This window comes from Molossus molossus, unplaced genomic scaffold (assembly GCF_014108415.1).
Source record: "Molossus molossus isolate mMolMol1 unplaced genomic scaffold, mMolMol1.p scaffold_m16_p_14, whole genome shotgun sequence".
Lineage (NCBI taxonomy): Eukaryota > Metazoa > Chordata > Mammalia > Chiroptera > Molossidae > Molossus > Molossus molossus.
In genome coordinates, this window is record NW_023425349.1 from 29,420,288 (window position 1) to 29,441,240 (window position 20,953).

Consider the following 20,953-nt stretch of genomic DNA (forward strand, 5'->3'; position numbering starts at 1 on the left):
AATCACAACAAAAAACTATCAAATTTTTAATATTGGGGCTATTCCCAATCTGAAATGGTTACTTTATAAAAACAAGAAAAATGGATGAATAATTTTAACAGCTAACAAGCCTAGGTGAAAGGTTATAAGTACCTAAGCAATAGTTAAAAGTGAGATTAAAAATGAGATTTTTAAAAATTACTATAATGAAGAGCAAATTCAAGAGCAACAACTTTGGAAATAACCTGACAGACCTAACATATAACTAGTATATTCAGTAGTATATCTTAATGTCAGTCTCTTTTTATGTATTCAACTAATGAAAAGGCATTTTTCTAACCCCTCAATTAATATGTTATATCTGGTTCACATTTTTAATGGGAAATAACTCTAATAGTTTCTGCTGGATCTAAACAATTTTCATTTGCTTTTTATACACAAAAAAATACACAAGTCTAAGATAATAAAAAGAAAAATTCCAGGCACTAGAAATATATTTTATAGACCAAAACTTTATTATGGTGGGAAAATTGTTTTCAGGTAAATAACTCTTTAAATAAATTAAAAACTTCCCATTTTATTTTTTGATATGTTTAATTCTAAAAATCTGAGCACTTACAATGTCTATAAAAACTTGAAATCATTTAAACTGGCAATATAGTTTTTAGATTTTTTAAAAGTTGAAAATATATTCAGAAAATAAATATCTTTTATGACTCCTAAATGCCAATTACTTTAAGGGAGACTACAGATTTTTATTGTAAAAGTAATACTCATTAAGGAAAAAACTTTAAACAGTGAAAAGTACAAAAATTTCCTAAGATTCCCAATATTGCCCTGGCTGGTTTGGCTCAGCGGTTAGAGTGTGGGCCTGCAGACCAGTGAGTCACGGGTTCGATTCTTGTCAAGGGCACCTACCTCGGTTGCGGTTTATACCCGGCTCTGGTCAGGTAGTGCGGGAGGCAACCAGTTGATGTGTCTCTATGACATCGATGTTTCTCTCTGTCTCTTTCTCTCCCTCCCTCCCACTCTATCTGATGATAAATGGAAAAATATCCTCGGGTGAGGGGGAAAAAAAAAAAGAAACTAATATTCCCAATATTTAAACCCAACCATCATTAACATCATAGTGGGGTGGGTTTTTTTATTTGTTTGATTTTGGTCTTTGCTTTTTCCTATGCATAAATTGATTTGTAATATAGTTTAATCATATTGTGTACATATAATTTTGATTCCTTTCCCCCGACTTAACGTTAGATCGTAAAATGAATTCTAATGTTCAAGATGAGTGAAAGTAGCCACTATCCACAGTTTTAAGACTATTTGTAGAGAAAACATATGAAACTATGAGCCATATATTTGCGATTCTTTATCATCTGTCCATTTGCACAGTTCCATGAATCAAGTACCAACCACCACACAAAAGGTTTATACTTCGAAGTAATTTTATGTCTCACCTTTTGAGCTGCAAGATGGAGGGCTGTTCTGCGGCTATGGTCAGTTTTATTAACATCTGCACCTGCCTTTAGGAGAGCATCTGCGCAGTCCAGCCTGTCGGCCAACACACAGTACATAAGGGGTGTTCTCCCAAACTGATCTTCTTTGTCTTTCAGGGCAGCATTTCCTATGAGTATAAGAAACAGATGGTGATATTTGACAATCGTTGTTTTTACTAATATTGCTAGGAACTATATTTACTAAGTGTTTGCCAAGCACTGTGCTAAATGCATTAAATACATTATTTCATTTTTACTGACCCTATGAGACAGATATTACCATCCCTATATTATAGGAAACTGAGACTCAGAGAAGTAAAGTTACTTGTTTAGATTACACTGAAAGTAGGTGGTAAAGCTGAAATTTAAAATGACTGTTGGCTCTAAAGGCCATATTCTTTTTTTTTTTTAAACATTAAAATTTTTTTTTTTCTTTATTGATTTTTGGAGAGAGAGGTCGGGAGAGAGAGAAAGAAACATTAATGAGACAGAACATCGATTGGTCACCTCCTTCATGCCCCCCACTGGGGATTGGGTCCACAACCTGGGAATGTGCCCTGACCAGGAATCACACTGGTGACCTCTTGGTGCTTAGGTCAACGTTCAACCACCGAGCCACAGCAGCTGAGCTAAAGGCCATATTCTTAACTACTATGTTATGCTTAATTAACATTTTGAGATATGAAGCTACTTATTTTCCCCTCTCACTCCTTTATTTTGTCAACAAATGCTTACTTAGTATAGATACACCACACGCTAGGCAATGTGGTGTTTTTGAAAGATACAAAAATGAATTGTGGTTGGCTTTCCGTTTTAGACAGTATGAAGCAAGTGCATTCTACCCTGATCCTCCTGCTATTTACAACTAAACACCCCAAGAAAAATATACAAAAGGTGCAGAAAAGAAGACAGCTGGTTAGAGAACTATGAAACTCCAGGAACAACCTGATAGGAAGTTCCCGAAGGTTCTTGTTGTTTTTTGTTTATTATTTAATTTTTATTTATTTATTTATTTATTTATTTATTTATTTATTTATTTAGAATTTCTTGGGGTGACATTGGTTAATAAAATTATGTAGGTTTCATTAAAACAACTATGAGGTATCACCTCACACCTGTCAGAATGGCCGCCATCAACAAATCATCAAACAAGTGTTGGCGAGGGTGTGGAGAAAAGGGGACTCTAGTGCACTGCTGGTGGGAATGCAGACTGGTGCAGCCACTGTGGAAAACAATATGGTGTTACCTCAAAAAATTAAAAATTGAACTGCTATTTGACCCAGTGATCCCACTTCTAGGAATATACCCTAAGAAACCTGAAACATCAATCAGAAAGAATATATTTACCCCCATGTTCATAGCAGCACTATTTACAATAGCTAAGATCTGGAAACAACCCAAGTGTCTATCAGTGGATGAGTGGATAAAAAAGCTATGGTACATGTACACAATGGAATCCTATGCAGCTGTAAGAAAGAAAGATCTCTTATCCTTTGAGATGGCATGGAAGGACCTGGAGAGTATTATGCTAAGCTAAACAAGCCAAGCAGAGAAAGACAACTATCACATGATCTCACTTATTTGTGGAATATAATTTGTGGAACTAAACAAACTGATGAACAAAATTAACCCAGAGCCATAGGGGTGGAGTACAGACTGACAAGCCTCAGAGGAAGGGGGGTTGGGGGGAAAGTGATTAACCACAGAACTTACATGCATGTATGCATGACCAATGAACATAGACAACAAAGCTGGGGATGGGGTGGGGGGGAAGGGGAGGAGGGTATCAATTGGGGAAAAATGAGAAACATCTGTAACAAAAACAAATTAATAAATAAAATAAAAATATATATATATTAAAAAATTATATAGGTTTCACGTGTACAATTCTATAATATATCATCTGTATATTGTATTGTGTGTTTACCATCCTAAGGCAAGTCTCCTTCCATCACCATTTATCCTCCTTTACCCTCTTCTTCCTCCCCCTTGCCTCTAGCAATCACCATACTGTTGTCCGTGTCCATGAGCCTTTCTTTTTTTTTTTTTTGCCTCCAATATATAGCCAGCCTGGCTGCTAAAGTAGCCCACCAGAAACACTAATGAGCACAGACACAAAATTCCGCAACATGCCTACTCTCTCCAGTCAGAAGACTGGGAAGTGGGTAGCCCTGCAAGAGTGAACTCTTGACTGTACCTGTTCCACTCAAAGCACAGACAACAAAAGAAACCGCAACCCCTTTCCTCCCTGCTGAGTACTACAGAGACTGTGGGGAGGAGCCCTACGAAACACTGTGCCCCAAATTAAGCAAAGGATGACAATGAGGTGGTATCTTATCCTTTCCCAACGAGAGTGGGGAGTATTATAGAGAGGACGAAGCTGAAGAAAACAACTCTTTTTTTTTTTCATTAATCCTCACTCTTTTTCTATTGATTTTTTTAGATAGAATGGAAGGAAGGGAGAGAAAGAGATAAACATTGATGCAAGAGAGACACATCAATTGGTTGCCTTCCACACAACCCTAACTGGGGCCGGGATTGAACCTGTAACCCAGGTACGTGCCCTTGACTGGGAATTGAACCCTTGACCCTTTGGTCCAAGGGTTGATGCTCTAACTGCTGAGCCAAACCAGCCAGGGCAAGAAAGCAATTTTTTAAATAGATGCATGAAGTTATGGATAAGCTCTGGGTAGCTCATGTGTGAAACCAACCAGAATCAAACTAGAAAAACCTTTGAGACTTGAACTCTGGGTGAAAAACTGCCCAGGTTCTAAATTGGCCAGGGTAGCACAGAAATGGGGCATACCAGCAGAGTCTTGCTGAGCTCAGAAAAATAACATGAAATTTGAATCACAGTCCACAAAATTGGAACAAAATGTTCATTCAAAATCTGGTAGATTTTGGTAGATTTTCAGTCTACCAAAATAGCAGATTTAAGTAGGATCCAGAGTCTTATAACATAATACACGAAATGTCCAAGATATCCCAAATTACTAGATAAAACAAGAGCCAGGAAAATATTTACTTAAATAAGAAAAGATAATCAACAGGCACCAACACTGTGGTGATACAGATATTAGAATTATCTGACAAGGATTTTAAGGCAACTATGATAAAAATGATCTGACAAGCAACTATGGACACTCTTGAAACAAAAACACACCAAGTCTCAGCAAAGAAAGAAAATAAAAAGAGAAACCAAAAATTTTAGGATAGTAAATATTGATTAAATAAGTAAATAACCAAATAAAAAAATAAAAACTTCATTGAGCCCTGGCCAGTTTGGCTCAGCAGTTAGAGCGTTGGCCTGTGGTCCAGAGAGACCCGGGTTCGGTTCCCGCTAAGGACACGTACCTCGGTTGCAGTTTGTCCCCGGCCCTGGTTGGGTCGTGTGGGTGGTAGCCACTCAATGTGTCCCTTTCATATTGATGTTTCTCTCTCTTTCTCTCTTCCTCTCTCCCCCTCCCGCCCTGTCTGAACAAAAAATGGAAAAATGTCCTCGGGTGAGGATAAAAAATAAAAAAGACTCCATTGAATAGGATCAATAGCAGAATAGAGATGACAGAGAAACGAATGGCCAAACTTGTTATAAACCAATCTGAACAACTGGTAGAAAAGATAGAAACAAAAAGAATCAACAATTTCAGGGTTCTGTGGGACAATAACAAAGTATCTACCATTCATATCACCACAGAAAAAGAAGAAAAAGAATAAAGAGCTGAAAACATATTTGAAGGAATAATGGCTGGAAGTGGCCCACACTTGGTGAAACATACAAACCTAGAGATGTAAGAATCTGAGCAAAGCTCAAACAGAATAAACCTAAAGAAATCCATGCTAAGTCAGTGATAGTCAATTCTGAAAACTAAAGATAAAGAAAAAAGTCATGAAAGCAGCCAGAGAGAAACAACACATTACCTATAGAGGAACAACAATTCAAATTACAGTGTATTTCTCAGGAGAAACTACAGAGCCAGAAGGTAATGACCCAATATTTTTCAAGTGTGGGGGTTGGGGGAGGAGAAAGAGCTGTCAACCCAGAATTCTATATCCAGTGCTTGCCTAGGGCTGGCAGGAGTGGGGTGGGTGTTGAGGGGTCATAGTTACAGGGTATAGTGTAGGGTTTCTTTTGGAGATAATGAAATTATTCTAATATCAATTGTGGTGATGTTTAAGAAACTCTGTGAATATACAAAAACCACTGAATTGTACACTTTAAACTGGTAAATTATATGGTATATATATGGTGATTCTCAATAAAGCTGTTGTAAAAAGCTCTACTACATATAAATTAAGACAGAATACTATAACATTTAAGAATTGCAAGGAAAGACAGGAAAGGGGCAAAAAAGAGGAATAAAAAACAGAGGGAACCAACAGTAAACACATAATAAATTTGAAATCTTAAATCCTAACATCAATAATTACATTAAAGGTAAATGGTGTGAACACAATAATAAAAAGATATAGATTTCAAAAAGAGGACCCAAGTATATGCTGTTCAGAATAAACTCACTTGATGTATAATTATATAAGTAGGTTGTAAGTAAAAGAATGAGCACAGATATACCATGTAAACACTAACCAAAGGAAAGCTGGGATGATTATATTAATATCTGATAAAGTAGACTTCAGAACAAAGACAATTACAAGGAACCGATAAAAACATTATATAATAATAAAAGGGTCAATTCATCAAGAATATATAACAATCCTTAATGTGTATGTATCAAACCAAAGAATTGCAAAATATTAGGCAGCAAAAACAGATAGAATTTAAAGAAATACTTGAAAAGCTCATAAGTATAGTTGGTAACTTCAACACTCCTCTCTTAATAATTTCTTGAGCCACTAGCATGAAAATCAGCAAGGATAAAGAAGAACTGAACACTACATAAAGCAGCAGGATATAACTGATATTTATTGAACATGTCACCCAACAACAGCCAGATATAAAGTTTTTCAAAACACCCATAGGACATTCACCAAAATAGACCATATATTGGGTCATAAAGCAGATGTTAATAGATTTATTAAAGAGGTGAAGCCATACACAGTATGTTCTCTGACAATAATATAATTAAACTAGAAATCAGTAACAGAAAGATAATGGTAAGTCATTGAATATTTGGGAATTAAAATAGTCATAGGTTAAAAATAAAACTCTCAAGGGCAATTAAAAATAATTAAATGAATGAAAATAAAAATATTGTTATAAGGTTCCTACCCTATACCTACAGGTAAATTAGAAGGAAATATACTACAGTGAACACTTGTATTAAAATAGAGGAATGGTTTCACATCAGTGACCTATGCTTCTACCTTAACACATACACACACACACACACAAAGAAGAGCAAACTTAACCCCAAAAAGCAGAGGAAGTGCAAAATAAAGATAAAGAGCAGAGATCAATAAAATTAAAATCAGAAAAATACTAGAGAAAATCTAATGAGGCTAAAAGTTGTTTCTTAGGAAATATCAATAAAATTAATAAATCTCTGATCAAATTGATTATTAAAAGCAGAGCATACAGAAATTTCTGATATCAAAAATGAAAGTGGGGCCCTGGCTGGTGGGCTCAGTGGTTAGAGTGTCAGCCAGCATACTGAAGGGTTGAGAGTTCAATTCCTGGTTAAGGGCATGTATCTGAGTTGTAGGAGGCAACTAATCGATGTGTTTCTCTCACATCAATGTTCCTCTCTCTCTCCTCCGGGCCCTTCTACGCTCTCTAAACATCAATGGAAAGGATATCCTTGGGTGAGGATTAACAACAACAAAGAATGAAAGTGGGGACATCACTAAGGAGCCTGCAGATATTAAAGGAAAATAAAGCAATATTATAAATAATAAACAAAATCACAATGTAAATGAAATGGCAAAAAAACAAAACAAAACCTGACACACAGATCAATAAGATAGACTCGAAAGTATAGAAATAGATATGGTCAACTGATTTTTTACAAAGGTGCAAAGACATTCCAATGGACAGTCTTTTAAATAAATGGTGCTGGAAAAATTGGACATCCATATGCAAAAAAGAAACAAACACAGAACAATTCTTAACCTATAATTTTCACCATGTACAAAAATCAAAATCAATCATAAATTTAAAGTTTGCCCTGGCTGGTTTGGCTCAGCAGTTAGAGCGTCGGCCTGCGGTCCAGAGAGACCCGGGTTCGGTTCCTGCTAAGGGCATGTAACCTCGGTTGTAGTTTGTCCCCGGCCCTGGTTGGGTCGTGTGGGTGGCAACCACTCGATGTGTCCCTTTCACGTTGATGTTTCTCTCTCTCTTTTTCTCCCCCTCCCACTCTATCTGAGCAAAAAATGGAAAAATGTCCTCAGGTGAGGATAAAAGAAAAAAAAAAAGAGTACATAAAAGTTTCAGAATCAAACGAAGGTGAAAATATCTGTGACCTTGTCTTAAGCAAGTATTACTTAGATATGATACCAAAAAACAATCAAATAAAAAAATGATAAATTAGATTTCATCTAAATTAAAAACTTTGAAAGACACTATTAAGAAAACAAAAAGAAAAGTCACAAATAGGAAGAAGATACTTGCAAAACATATATCTGAAAGCCTTCTATCAAGAATAAAGAATTCTTACAAGTGAATAAGAAGACAGATAATGTAATTAAAGACGGGTAAAATGTTTGGATAGACATTTCACCAAATAGGCATATGAAACAAAGTTCAATGTCATTAATACATAGGGAAATGTGCCTGGTGGGTGTGGCTCAGTGGATTGAAGTTGTCCCCCATGAACTGAGAGGTCCTAGTTTGATTCCTGGTTGGCGTACGTGCCTAGGTTGCTGGCTCGATCCCCAGTAGGGGGCGTGCAGGAGGCAGCCGATGGATGTTCCTCTCTGACATCGATGTTTCTCTCTCTCTCTCTCCCTTCCTCTCTGAAAATCAATTAAAAAAGAAATACATAAGCAAAATAAGCCAATCAGAGAAAGACAAATACCACATGATCTCACTTATTTGTGGAATATAATGAATAAAAAAAAGCTGATGAACAAAATAGACCTAGAGACACAGAAAGGAGTACGGTTCAGACTGACAAACCTCAGAGGAGGGGGGTAGGAAGGATGGATGAGATAAACCAAAAAACTTATATGCATATATGCATAACCAGTTGACACAGACAACAATGCTTGCACGGCGGGAGGTGGGCTAGGGAAAAGGGTGTCTGGGGGAAAAAGGAGAAACATCTGTAACTAAAATAAACTAATTAATTAAAAACAAAACCTGTATGTGGATGTTTATGGAAGCTCCACTGATACTTGCTAAAAACTAGAAACATCTCAATTTTCCCTGAACTGAAGAATGACAAAAGAAACTGTAGTTCATTCCCACACAATGGGATACTGCTCAACAATAAAAACAAATGAACGACACTGAGCCACTGAACAACATGGGGAAAAAAATCTCAAATGCATTAAGTGAAAAACTCAGTCTCAAAAGAGACACATTGTATGATTCACTTACATAGCATTCTGAAATATGTAAAACTATGGGGACAGAAAACAGAGCAGTGGTTGGTTACCAGGGGATGAAATGTGGGGAGGTATTGATTATAAAAAGACACACGGGAATTTGGGGGTGTGACGGAACTGTTCTATATCTTGATGATGGTAGTGATTACATAACTATATATTTGTTAAAATTAAATAATTGTACATTACAAGGGTAAAATTTACAATATTCACTGCATTACACCTCAATAAACTTTACTTGACAAGAACAACAACAAAAGATACCATGGCTCCTGCCATGCACTTTAAGTGAAAAACTTTTGCTACTTTCATCACAGATAATGATCAGGTATTTATAACTAGCTGAGGGCAATCTCATAAGAGTTGAGAATAAGGAAATCCAGTTACTTTTTTTTTTTTTCAGACAAAGTTGCTTTGAACTGAGAAATGTTACCTTTATTTTATTTTATTTTTCAATTACAGTATTCTGTATTAGTTTCAGATGTACAGCAGACTGGTACACTTTACAAAATCATGTACTTTACAGAAAGCTTTTGCACATCAAGGGAAACCATCAACATAACAAAAAACAACCTACTGAATGGAAGAAGCTATTTGCTCATGATACATCTGATAAGGGATTAATATCCAAAATTTATAAAGAACTCAGACAACTCAACACCAGAAAAACAAACAATCCAATTAAAAAGTGGGCAGAAGTCCTGGCTGGTTTGGCTCAGCGGTTAGAGCGACGGCCTGCGGTCCAGAGAGACCGGAGTTTGGTTCCCTCTAAGGGCACGTATCTCCATTGCAGTTTGTCCCTGGCCCTGGTTGGGTTGTGTGGGTGGCAGCCACTCAATGTGTACCTTTCACGTCGATGTTTCTCTCTCTTCCTCTCTCTCCCTCCCTCTCTATCTGAACAAAAAAATGAAAAAAATGTCCTCGGGTGAGGATTAAAAAAAAAAAAAGTGGGCAGAAGACCTGAACGGACATTTCTCCAAAGATGGCCAACAGACATATAAAAAGTTGCTCAACATCACTAATCATCAGAGAGATGCAAATCAAAACCACAATGAGATATCATCTCATTCCTGTCAGAATGGCTATCATCAATAAATCAAGAAACAAGAGCTGGTGAGAATATGGAGAAAAGCCAGTTACTTTTAACATATTTGGGTATGAACTCTGCTAATGGGGGGAGAAAACTGACCAAATGAAATGTTTTCACTGGGGAAGTATAAATGTTAGATGAAGAAAGAAAAGGTGTCGCAGTTCTGTCTGAATCATTTTGTGCCTGTAACTAAGTTCCTGTCTTGGTTCTAAATATTTTTATATATATTTAAATCCTGGATATATTGGGACCCAGAAGTACTTTATAGCTTTCAGACAACTCACTTTGCTAATCCATGTTTCCACGTATACTGGCAATAAAGCACGAAAGGTCACGGCTCTTGAATTTAAAAGAACCTTATAAATATATTCAGAATGCCTCCATGAGGAAGCAGCTGTTCTTTTTCAAAACCATGCTTTTGATTCAACATATGTGATCATAGAAGCCCCTGTGCACAAGTCTTGTGAGTGATAAAACTGTGCAAGGTATTATTTTGTTCATAAGGGCCTCCAATATCTAATCCAGAAGATTCCAGATTGTCTATCATTGCCTTTATAGATAAAAACTCATTTATACCCAAACTCATTCACAAAACTAAAATTATAGGTAGAGCATGTTCCTTTAATTGTTTGAGCCCCTCTGGAGTAAAAATAATACTTATAGAGAATATGTGGGAATAAGGCTAGTCTCTAGTTGTCTTTCATAAAAACAACTCTCTCTACCAGCATCTTACTTGTTAATGTTAAACAGAGAGTAGCACCTAGTATCAGCAAGATGGTGGCAATTCATGTTATCATTTTCCCTAGAGTGTGATTTCTCCTCGGAGGCTTTAGTGAGGGAGAGGATTCAGGAACTGTGATCACATGTACAAAGGTTGAGAAATGGAGGCAATCATCACATACTGGGATAATCCTAACTAATTAAACTTCTCAGGGCCAAAGTGAAATCAGCACCATGGGGTTAATAGGTAACTCTACCACCAGGACATAGAACTTTAGGCCAAATGCTATGCTCTTCCCAAGTCTGCTGTAACAGGGAAACTTCAATTTTCTTTCTTTTCTTTCTTTCTTTCTTTCTTTCTTTCTTTCTTTCTTTCTTTCTTTCTTTCTTTCTTTCTTTCTTTCTCTTTCTCTCTCTCTTTTTGCATGACAAAGAGTCTTAACTTTTAAATGATTATCAGTACACCAAGTAAAAACATATAACAAGTTCTTGAATTCTATCATCTAGTAATTTTGATTAAGAGATACTAAAAGCAGCTGAAACAATTATACTATATTTATTGTTCTAACCCTTACCCAGAAAGGACTATGTTAAGGCTGGCTGCTGTTTTACACAAGTTACAAACAACTATTTACTACTTTCTCATAGATAAAGCTCCTGACCTTCAAGAAAGCTTTAGGGAGAATATATATTTTTTAATCCCTTCTTTCTTAAAAAAAAAAAAGAAAAGTGTTTTTTCTAAGAAGAAAAAGTCAGTACTGTTTTATATATATGTATATATATTGCTTGAGTTAAAAGGCATAGAAAAAAATATTGTATACCCATTACATTTCTAAGAATATGAGGTAAAAAGATGAAATTGTTGGATAAGCTCTAAGTTTATATCAAGAAACTAAATTTGCTGTTCTCCAAACAGTAAAAGGACCCACTATATAATATACAGAAATAATTTAATGCCTTCTTAAAAGACCATAACTCAAGCTTTGCAAAAGCTTCATATTCCATGGAGGCATCTGAAATGCCAATTCAGGGAACAGGCGCTTCTTTCTTCTTCCCCTATCCACTTATGTGGTAGTTTTCAATGATTTCTGGCCGGATGTCACAAAGTCCAGAAGGTTGCGCAGGACTTCATCCCTGTTCTGCCGGAAGTAGGTCTGGAGGATGCTCACCTTCTCCTGGGTTTCCTTCTCCACTTCAGTGCTGCAACTGCCATGAGGTCCCAGAGCTGCGGCTTCTTTGGCCTTGAACTCCTTCTGCCTCTGCAGGCGGTACTGTTCAATTTCAGCCTGAACCTCTTTGGCCTGCATCAGCCTGCGGTTCTTTCGCTTGCGGGCCTCGGACACCTCTTGGTGGCCTGCTTCTCGGCCTGCAGCAGCTGCTGGATGCCCTGTGACTGACTGGCCATGGCGGCGATGACTCCAAAGCTCAGGCGAGTGGCCTAAATCCCCAACTTTCTCTTTAATGCCCGGCATACTTTGTTTTTGCATAACTGGTTATTTATACTTCCCAACAGAGAAGATTTAATTAGGTTACGTCGCCCATTCAATATGTCATGCCTATAAGGCAAAATTTATGTATTTGAGGAAACAGAAGGCAGTTTACATATTACCCTACTCATGCTTAGAAAAAGCAGCATTCGGCCTGGCCAGTGTGGCTCTGTGGATTGAACGTCATCCTATAGACTGAGAGGTCCCAATTCAATTCCTGGTCAGGGCACATGCCAGGGTTGCAGGCTCGATCCCCAGTAAGGACATACAGGAGGCAGCCAATTGATGTTTCTCTCTATCCCTTCCTCTCTCTCTAAAACCTCAATAAAAACATGTTACACCAAAGAAAGAAAGAAAAAGAAAAAGTAGCATTCAGCCTCACGTTAGTCCTGTTTTGAGTTGCTTTAGAAGGATAGTGTCTTTATGGCTAGCTTCTGAGTAACAAGGGTCCCATCAGGTTCTGAGCTTCCCAGCTAACTGAGAGAGGCCTGTGCCTTTACATACCTACCCTGCCAACTTCCTTAGTTTCCTAAATTATAAGATCCAGCCAATACCTGCCCAGCATACACAATAGCTTTTTTTTTTATCCTCACCCGAGAACATTTTTCCATTTTTTGTTCAGATAGAGTGGGAGGGAGAGAGAGAGAGAAACATCGACGTGAAAGGGACACATCGAATGGCTGCCACCCGCACGACCATCCAGGGCTGGAGACAAACTGCAACCGAGGTACGTGCCCTTAGCGGGAACTGAACCCGGGTCTCTCTGGACCGCAGGTTGACGCTCTAACCGCTGAGCCAAACTGGCCAGGGCCACAATAGCTTACTTTGATGTATGAGTGAAATGACTTATTGTTTGCAAGTGTTTGCTAACTACAACATGTTGTGCAAATATAGGGCCTCTGATGTAAACGAATATGCACTAAATGACAGGCACTTATATTTGCATTCCTGTCAGGGACAGCTAATACAGAAAGCAGCTGGCTAGTGTGCTGTGTTAATTATTCTGGCAACTGTAGAGATGGCCTCCACTCCATGGCCAATTGGTACTTGCTTGACTGGGGTTGGCATTCTGCATGTGCTCAGCCTGAAAACTGAGCTGGAACCCTCACTGGAAAGCCACTGCTCTATTGCATGCAGTTATTTTAAGGCTAGTTGGAGCAGAAGAGTCTGGATGGTTAATGGACTCTTATGTGCAGACACCAGAGCTCCAGCTTTAGCAGTTAGAGGAAACGACTGTCACTCATGACAGTTGTTCCCGTCTACACAATAGCTATGCTGCCATACTCTCCAAACACAAGTAAATCCAGCATTCTCTACTGGCATCTTATTTGCTTGTTCTGAAATGTTACCTTTGTGTGGCATCAGAGACACACTTTATCTGCTTTCATCCATTTCCTACATCACATCCTTTGTACTGTCACAGCCTTGCAAAGGCATTTGTGGTCATTTAAAAAATATTTGCTTATTGCCCTGGCTGGTTTAGCTCAGCGATTAGAGCAATAGCCCAGAGACCAAAAGGTAAAAGGTTTAATTCCCAGTCAAGGGCATGCACCTAGGTTGCAGGTTCGCTCCCCGGCCCCATTCGGGGTCATGCAGGAGGCAACCAATCGATGTGTCTGTCTCACATCAATGTTTCTCTTTCTCTCTCTCCTCCTCCCTCCCTTGCACTCTACTAAAATAAAATATAAATCAGTGGACGAATATCCTCGGGTGAGGATTAACAGGAAAAAAAATCTGCTTATTGTTATAAAGGCAACGTAGGACCAGAGGAAAGAAGACAGGATTCATAATCAAAAGATTGAGTTTGACTCTCAACGTTACAGTTATTAGTTCTGCAACTAAATTTCTTAACTCCTAAATTTCAGTGCCCTAACATATAAAACAAGAATAACATATATTTTGAGGACGCTTGATATTTTATAAAATATTTTTGTATATTACCTCATTGTGGCATTGTAATATATCATTTACTTACTATTTTGATATTGTCATAGTTGTTAGATCTGCAACTAGATCTTGCTATTTAATGTGTTATAAAAAGTGGTTATAGGTATATTGCTATATCATAATTTAAAAATATTTTGATAACTGTATTTCACTATAACTGATTTTCTTTGGATTGCTATATATTATATTTAAGATCTTAAAAACAGTTCTGAGAAGTCCCATAAGCTTTACCAGATTGCCAATAGGGCCTGTAGCACAAGAAAACATAGTTAAGAAAAATCCAATCTAAATAACCACTAAGTTCATCAATCAGGTATAGACCTAATCGGTTTTCTTTCTTGTCTCTCTCATTCTCTATGCATTCATACATATGAATGTGCATGTGTCTGCAGGAATAGCCCCATAGTTTAGTATTTAAAAGCATGCATTTTGGAATTAAACTTCCAAGCTTCAATCTTAGTTCTGCTACTTATTAGAGAAGTTACTTAATCTCTCTATGCCTCAGTTTCTTCACATATAAAATGAGGATAATCATAGTACCCAAAACTCTTTGTAGTGCTTCGCTATTAAATGAGTAATATGCCTGGCACATATAACATACATTTGTAATACACTTACATGTATATGCATTCATACAAATAATAGTAATAAAATTAGTATCAATATACTTACATGTACATGCACCCATACTAGTATACTGATATACACATATGTATTAAGGAAGTATTTATAAAACATTTAGTGACCCCTAACATTTAAGGTCAGTGTTGAGGTAAAGAAAGAAGTATCCTGAAATAATGTCACTATTTGACCACTTATGAGCCTCCTTGCCATACCTAACTACTGTGTTGGGAGATGTCATAAACAAAGAGAGAAAATGATTCAGAGAGATGCACACTTGCTCAGAATATGGACAGGGGAAAAAAACTGTGGTACAATCAGAATGGTGCTGCCTGGTCACTTAACCACTGCCAACCACTCCAAACACTATTAGCAACAATGACGATATCAACCTTGACACATTGTGCATAGTTACAAATACTTTAGTTTGGTTTTCACAAAGAAAAACAGTATTATTCTTTGTTGCAACATCACACATAGTCACAATTTTTTTTCTTGTGATGAGAACCTTTAAGATCTAATCGCCTAGAAACTTTCAAATATATAACACAGTAATGTTAACAAGTCACCGTAGATGTTTTACAGTCATTATGCCATTTAATTCTCATATAAGCAGAGTATTATAATCTATAGTTTATAGATGAGGAAACTTAAGCTCAAAAAGATTTAAGTGGCTTAGCCAAGGTAATACAGCTAATAAATGACAAAGCCAGAGCTCAAAACTCAGGTTTATCTGACCCAAAAATCCATTACCTTTCTATTGCACTACATTGTACAGTATTAAAATGAATCTACTAAATTCTATTATCAACTACATTTCTGATAGTCATTCAAAGTATTTGAGTTTGATGTTAAGAGAAAAAGCTACATAACTATAAATGATAACCTTAGCATATAAGGCTTTTACTATGTATGCTTATGCTTTTAGGGCTCAGTATAGAGCTCTAATTCATCTGAATCTAGGATGTAATGAGTTAAGTTAAAACATTAATCCACTGTATTAGGTTAAACACTAAAAATTCCTACTAAAATGATGTCTCACTCAGGGGAAGCCACTTCAATTCTCCTCCGGGATACTGGGCAGCACAGAAAGTGTTCGATTTAATTAGTTGTGTATGTAGAAAGAGATGCTCATCTGTTTCCATGGAGGCAAACACATCACTGACATACTTCTCCATGGAAACAGAGAAGGGAAAGTAGAAAATGCTACAGTGAATGAATTCACTGAACAGTTGGTGAGCAAAGATTCAAGAAAAACATAATTCATCTGTAGTACTATGTTACTAGTGCTACCTAAAATACACAATACATTGAAATTTAAGATGAAAGTTGTTATTTTAGTAGGAATATACAAATGTTGGGAAATAACACAGAGCAAAGGTATTGCTGTTTTTGCACAGAAGATATAATGGCAGAATTCTTAGACATGAGCAGTGTTACAGCTCAAAGTCATTAATGAGACAAGGTGATAGAAAACACAGGGAACCAATTTATAAATAAATTTATAAGCTTTATAATGGTTTCACATCATCATTTTGTTTGTTTTTAAGGATTTTTTCTTTGGGGGTATAAAGTTACAGAAATATTTCAAATTTTATTATGTAACACATTAGTTATTTTGTATGACTGAACCTGTATATGTGTTCTTAATTTACAACATACTGCATGTTCTGTTTCTTTTCAAAATTATACCTTTTTTTTAATCCCCACCTGAAGATATTTTTCTATTTATTTTCAGATAGAGTGGGAGGGAGGGAGAGAGAGAGAAATATTGACATGAGAGAGACACATTGACTGGTTGCTGCCTGCATGACCCCGACCAGGGCCAGGGATGAACTGCAACCGAGGTACAAATCGAACCCGCAACTCATTGATCCATGGGCCGAAGCTCTAACCATTGAGCAAAACCGGCCAGGGCTCAAAATTATACTTTTCATTAATATAATAAAAATTCTTTTTATAAGGTATTTCCTCTTAGGTATTCTGACTTAAATTTTTTTCCCTTTGGAATTTAGTCCTAACATGTCCTCTCAATACAACTCAATTCAATTCAACTCAATGCACATTTAATCCTGGCCCTTAACATGATTATAGACTTCTTAGAAGGTAAGATATATAAGAGAATGATTATAATATATATTCACTCTTTTAACAAACATTTCTATTGTGCCTACCATGTTGACAAGTACTGTGCTGAACTTTGTGGATATAGTGAGAATTAAACAGACACTGTCAATACTCATGGAGGGTACTAGTTTATAGAGGAGAAACATAGTTATACAGTTACAATCTGAGACAAGGTCTATGAAAGAAAACTACAGTTCCAAGAGAGAACACAAAGAACAAATTCACTGAGATTGGATGGTTAAAGTAGGCCTCTTTAAAGAAGCAGCTTGAATGCTGAGATCTGAAAGATGACTAAGAGTTAGTCAGAGAATGGGAGGACAGTATTTCAGGCAAAAGTCCTGAGAGGAAACGGGCTTGGCAGGATTGAGAAACTGAAAGAAAGCAAGTTTTTCTAGTATGAGAGTGGCGAAGGGTAAAGATGGAGAGAGGAAAAGGTATAGGTACACTTCAAAATTTTATTTTAAATACAATGGGAAGCAATTAAAGAGTTTTTGAGCAGGAAAACAACAAAACTATACTCACAATTTTCAGTATAAGTAGACATGGAAAGTTTAGCAAACAACAACAACAACATGGAATGAAACTATAGTGTTTAAGATCTATATCTAGGTGGTAAAAGTCAAGATAGCAAATTACTCCAAGGAGGAGGAAAGAATGTATTAGGATCTTCTGGGGGACCGATGTCTGTTTCTTGAGTGGTTACATGGATGTTTGCTTTGTATTTTTTTGTTAAACTGTACAAGTCTTATGTATTGCTCTACAAGTATATTTCAAAATAAGAAAATATGTTTTGTTTTCCTTTAATCAGAGTAGTAGAGCAGTGGAGACGACTACAAACAGCTCAAGAAGCCTGGTTTGGTGAGGGAATGATAGATAATTGCCTCCATATCCACTGTCTGGTTTTTATTTTCATGAACTGAGCATCCTGAGTTTAAACTGGGTGTGACACCATCCAGGGAGAGCTATTTTTTTAGCCTCTTTTGTTCTAGGTGTGGCTCTATGTCTAAGTGCAGTCTACCTTCTGCATGAGAAATTGGTTTCCTGCTGGCTGGGCTACGACTACAATGTATCTGCCTTCGACCCAGAGAGGGAAGCCACATGTTGAGAATGGCTGAGCCAAGCCCTAACAGCATCCCTGGATGATTTTGTGAAGCAGAAATGCCTATCTACCCTAGTCTGCCCAATTACCTTTGTACTATACTTGTTATTTTATTTAAGTCACTGTTATAGCAGTTTAGTCTTTGCACTGAAACAGTTATGAGGGAAAGTTGAGATCTATGGCAATACCTAGGTGGGGATGAAAGAACATGGAAGGGATTTCTAACTAATGGAGACAATAAAACATGTTTAAATATTGATGGGAAGAATTAGAGTAGAAGAAAAGGTTGAAGATGTAGTAATCTGAGAGTTTTAAAAAAAATGGAGCAAGGTCCCTGAGAAGATAGGAAGAGACAGAGCATGTGTGGAAGAACTGACTTTTGACAGAAAGGAATATTTGCTCTGTTTTAGCAGAAGGAGAAGGGAAGATGGGTGCAGAGATAGGCTGATTAGTAAATATGTTGCTGAAATATGAGAGAGCTCCTATTTAAGGTATTCATTTTCTGCCGGAAGCATAGGTGAGCATGGAGGGAGGGAGAACTGGCAGTCAAGGGTTGGTAGTGAGAAGGTAAGAAACCTTTATTATGGAGAAATGTGGTATTATGCGCAGAAAGTGTTGAGTTACTATTTGAAGTGGGTAATCATGAATTTAGGGTGTTACCAATCTCCCAGACAGGTTAAATTGTTCAGGGGTTGGCAGAAGTAGGTGGATTAGGTCCATCCAGAGCTGGGATTGCAACAGCCAGGTGGAACTGAAGGTGAGGAGAAAAGGTAATTTTCCAAGAGAAGGATTTTAATAATAGACCATGGAATCAGGGCCAAATATGGGGGAACATAAAGACAGGAGACTGAAAATCGAAACTGAAAAAGATAATATAGATTGCGGAAGTCTCAGTGATATTAAAAAACTATTGTTCTCATTAGTAGGTGAGTTGAAAGGAAAGGAGTTTTAGATGAATGGTGGAATGTTTGAATGAATAATTTGGAGACAGAAAAGATGTCAAGTTCCAGAGAGTAACTGTGAATATAGGAAGCTGAGGTGAAGCTGAGGTATCAGGTGATAACATCCTTAACAGAGAAGAGAAATCTTCATAGTATGTGGTATAAGAATTTTGTCTTTAAAGATAAGTAGGAGCTTATTTAGTAGAGAAGAAGGTAAGGGGAGAGAAGGTATTAAAGAGGAGAGGGAACAGATGTATAGGAAAAGTAAGACAAAATTCATGGTATATTGGGGAATAGAAAGCCTAGCCAGAAATTAGGGTACATGGGTAGAAGTTCTTGGAGAAACTGGAAAGGTAGGAGAAAAATAAATTTTGAAAAATAGGTATGAAAGTTCAAGTAGTGTGGATTTTATTTTAAAAGCCCAAGTTGTCAATCATGATATCATCAGACACGACACTGGTGTGTAAAATGATCACAAATAATATACATATTTAGTTTATTCATTATCTTTAGGGCTAATGACTTATGAACAGGTAAATCTCTGGGTTTTATGACTTTGAAAAATTTATACCCATTTTGTCCTTTGTATCTCTCTCCTACTGACTTTGTTCTCTTTCTAGAACTTCTATATTGGACCTATCTCTATACATATTCTAGGTAGGACACTGAATCAATGTAAATCAATCAAATCAATGATAAGGGGACCACTGAATCAATTTTAAATCATTGTAATATAAATTATTGTAAATGTTAGTACTTTCAGTATATATTAAATGTTAAAAGGTCATTGTTTACTATCTCATTCTAGATACCTGTTATTACAAAGATGTATTATCTTAGCACCTTAGCATACATATTCAGATTCAACACCAAATACACAGATATTTCTCAAGTACTTTTCACCTAATTCTAATCCATATTTTTAAGTTTCAGGACTTAGTTAATTTCTTGTTTGAGTCCTGGAACAAAATGTAAATAATAATGCATTTCCATTAAAATGTGTAAGTACACTGCAAATTAAAACTAAGATTAGCAAACTTCCTTAGGACAAAGTTATTTTTAAAGTTTCTGTATTTACAGGGACTTACCTATGATGAGCCTGTGAAGAGCACCCTTGTCTCCATTAATAGCAGCAGCATGAACTTGGGATGCTAATGAGGAACCAGTAAAGAACAAGTTCTCTGTCCTATTCATAGTCTTCTCAACAATTGTAGCAACCTGAAACAATGATTTAAGCCATGAGCATATGCAGGAAACATTTCTGAAAGCTGTCTCATCAGTTGTAAATGGCATATTATAAATATAGTTTACTAGAATAGGTGACTAGGATTAAAAAAAATCTGTAGCCCTAGTCCTAGAATTGCCATAATGTAGCAAATTAGGTGATCCTTTGTACAAGTTGCTCATCTTTTTTTTTTTTTTAATTATTTTTTATTAATTAATTTTTGTTACAGATGTTTCTCCTTTTTCCTCCACTGATTCCCCCCTCCCCCCCCCCGCCCTTTCCCCAGTTTGTTGTCCACAAGTTGCTCATCTTTAAAATAAAGGGTTAAATGCTCCTAAGACCCTTCTTAGAGGCTGAGGAAAAAAAATGGGGGGAAGCTTGATATTTAACATTAGGCACAGGGCCCCCAAACCACATTGATTTCTAAGCTAATACTATTAATTTGATTCCACATAATATTAAACATTAGAATTGATATTGGGAATGAAGGTAATGACCAAGCCACAAAATAAGTATGATGTGAACTTAATTGTTAGGTCAGAATTAACTAGATTTAAGTGCTAAGTTAAAAAGTACCTAGTTCTTTCTTTCATGCAAATAAAAGGTGGAATTTTAATTTGGTGTCTCCTTGTGTTCACCAGATAAATATACCTAGCTCGATATTCTGACCTTAGGATCTTACTTGGAACACCACATCATTAGAATTAACCATATTTCA

The 20,953-nt window shown here is 36.7% G+C and overlaps 1 protein-coding gene and 1 pseudogene across 1 annotated transcript in view; both read right to left on the reverse strand.

The window, feature by feature from the left end:
* Positions 1-20,953, reverse strand: part of INVS (inversin) — a 147,141-nt gene that overhangs the window by 124,133 nt on the left and 2,055 nt on the right. The window contains exons 2-3 of the mRNA XM_036260536.1: positions 20,099-20,228; positions 1,437-1,603 (exon numbers count right to left, since the gene is read on the reverse strand). Of these exons, the coding sequence (XP_036116429.1) occupies positions 1,437-1,603; positions 20,099-20,204 (273 nt within the window). The 5' untranslated portion in view covers positions 20,205-20,228. The remainder of the gene's footprint in view (positions 1-1,436; positions 1,604-20,098; positions 20,229-20,953) is intronic.
* LOC118629430 lies at positions 11,845-12,193 on the reverse strand (annotated as a pseudogene).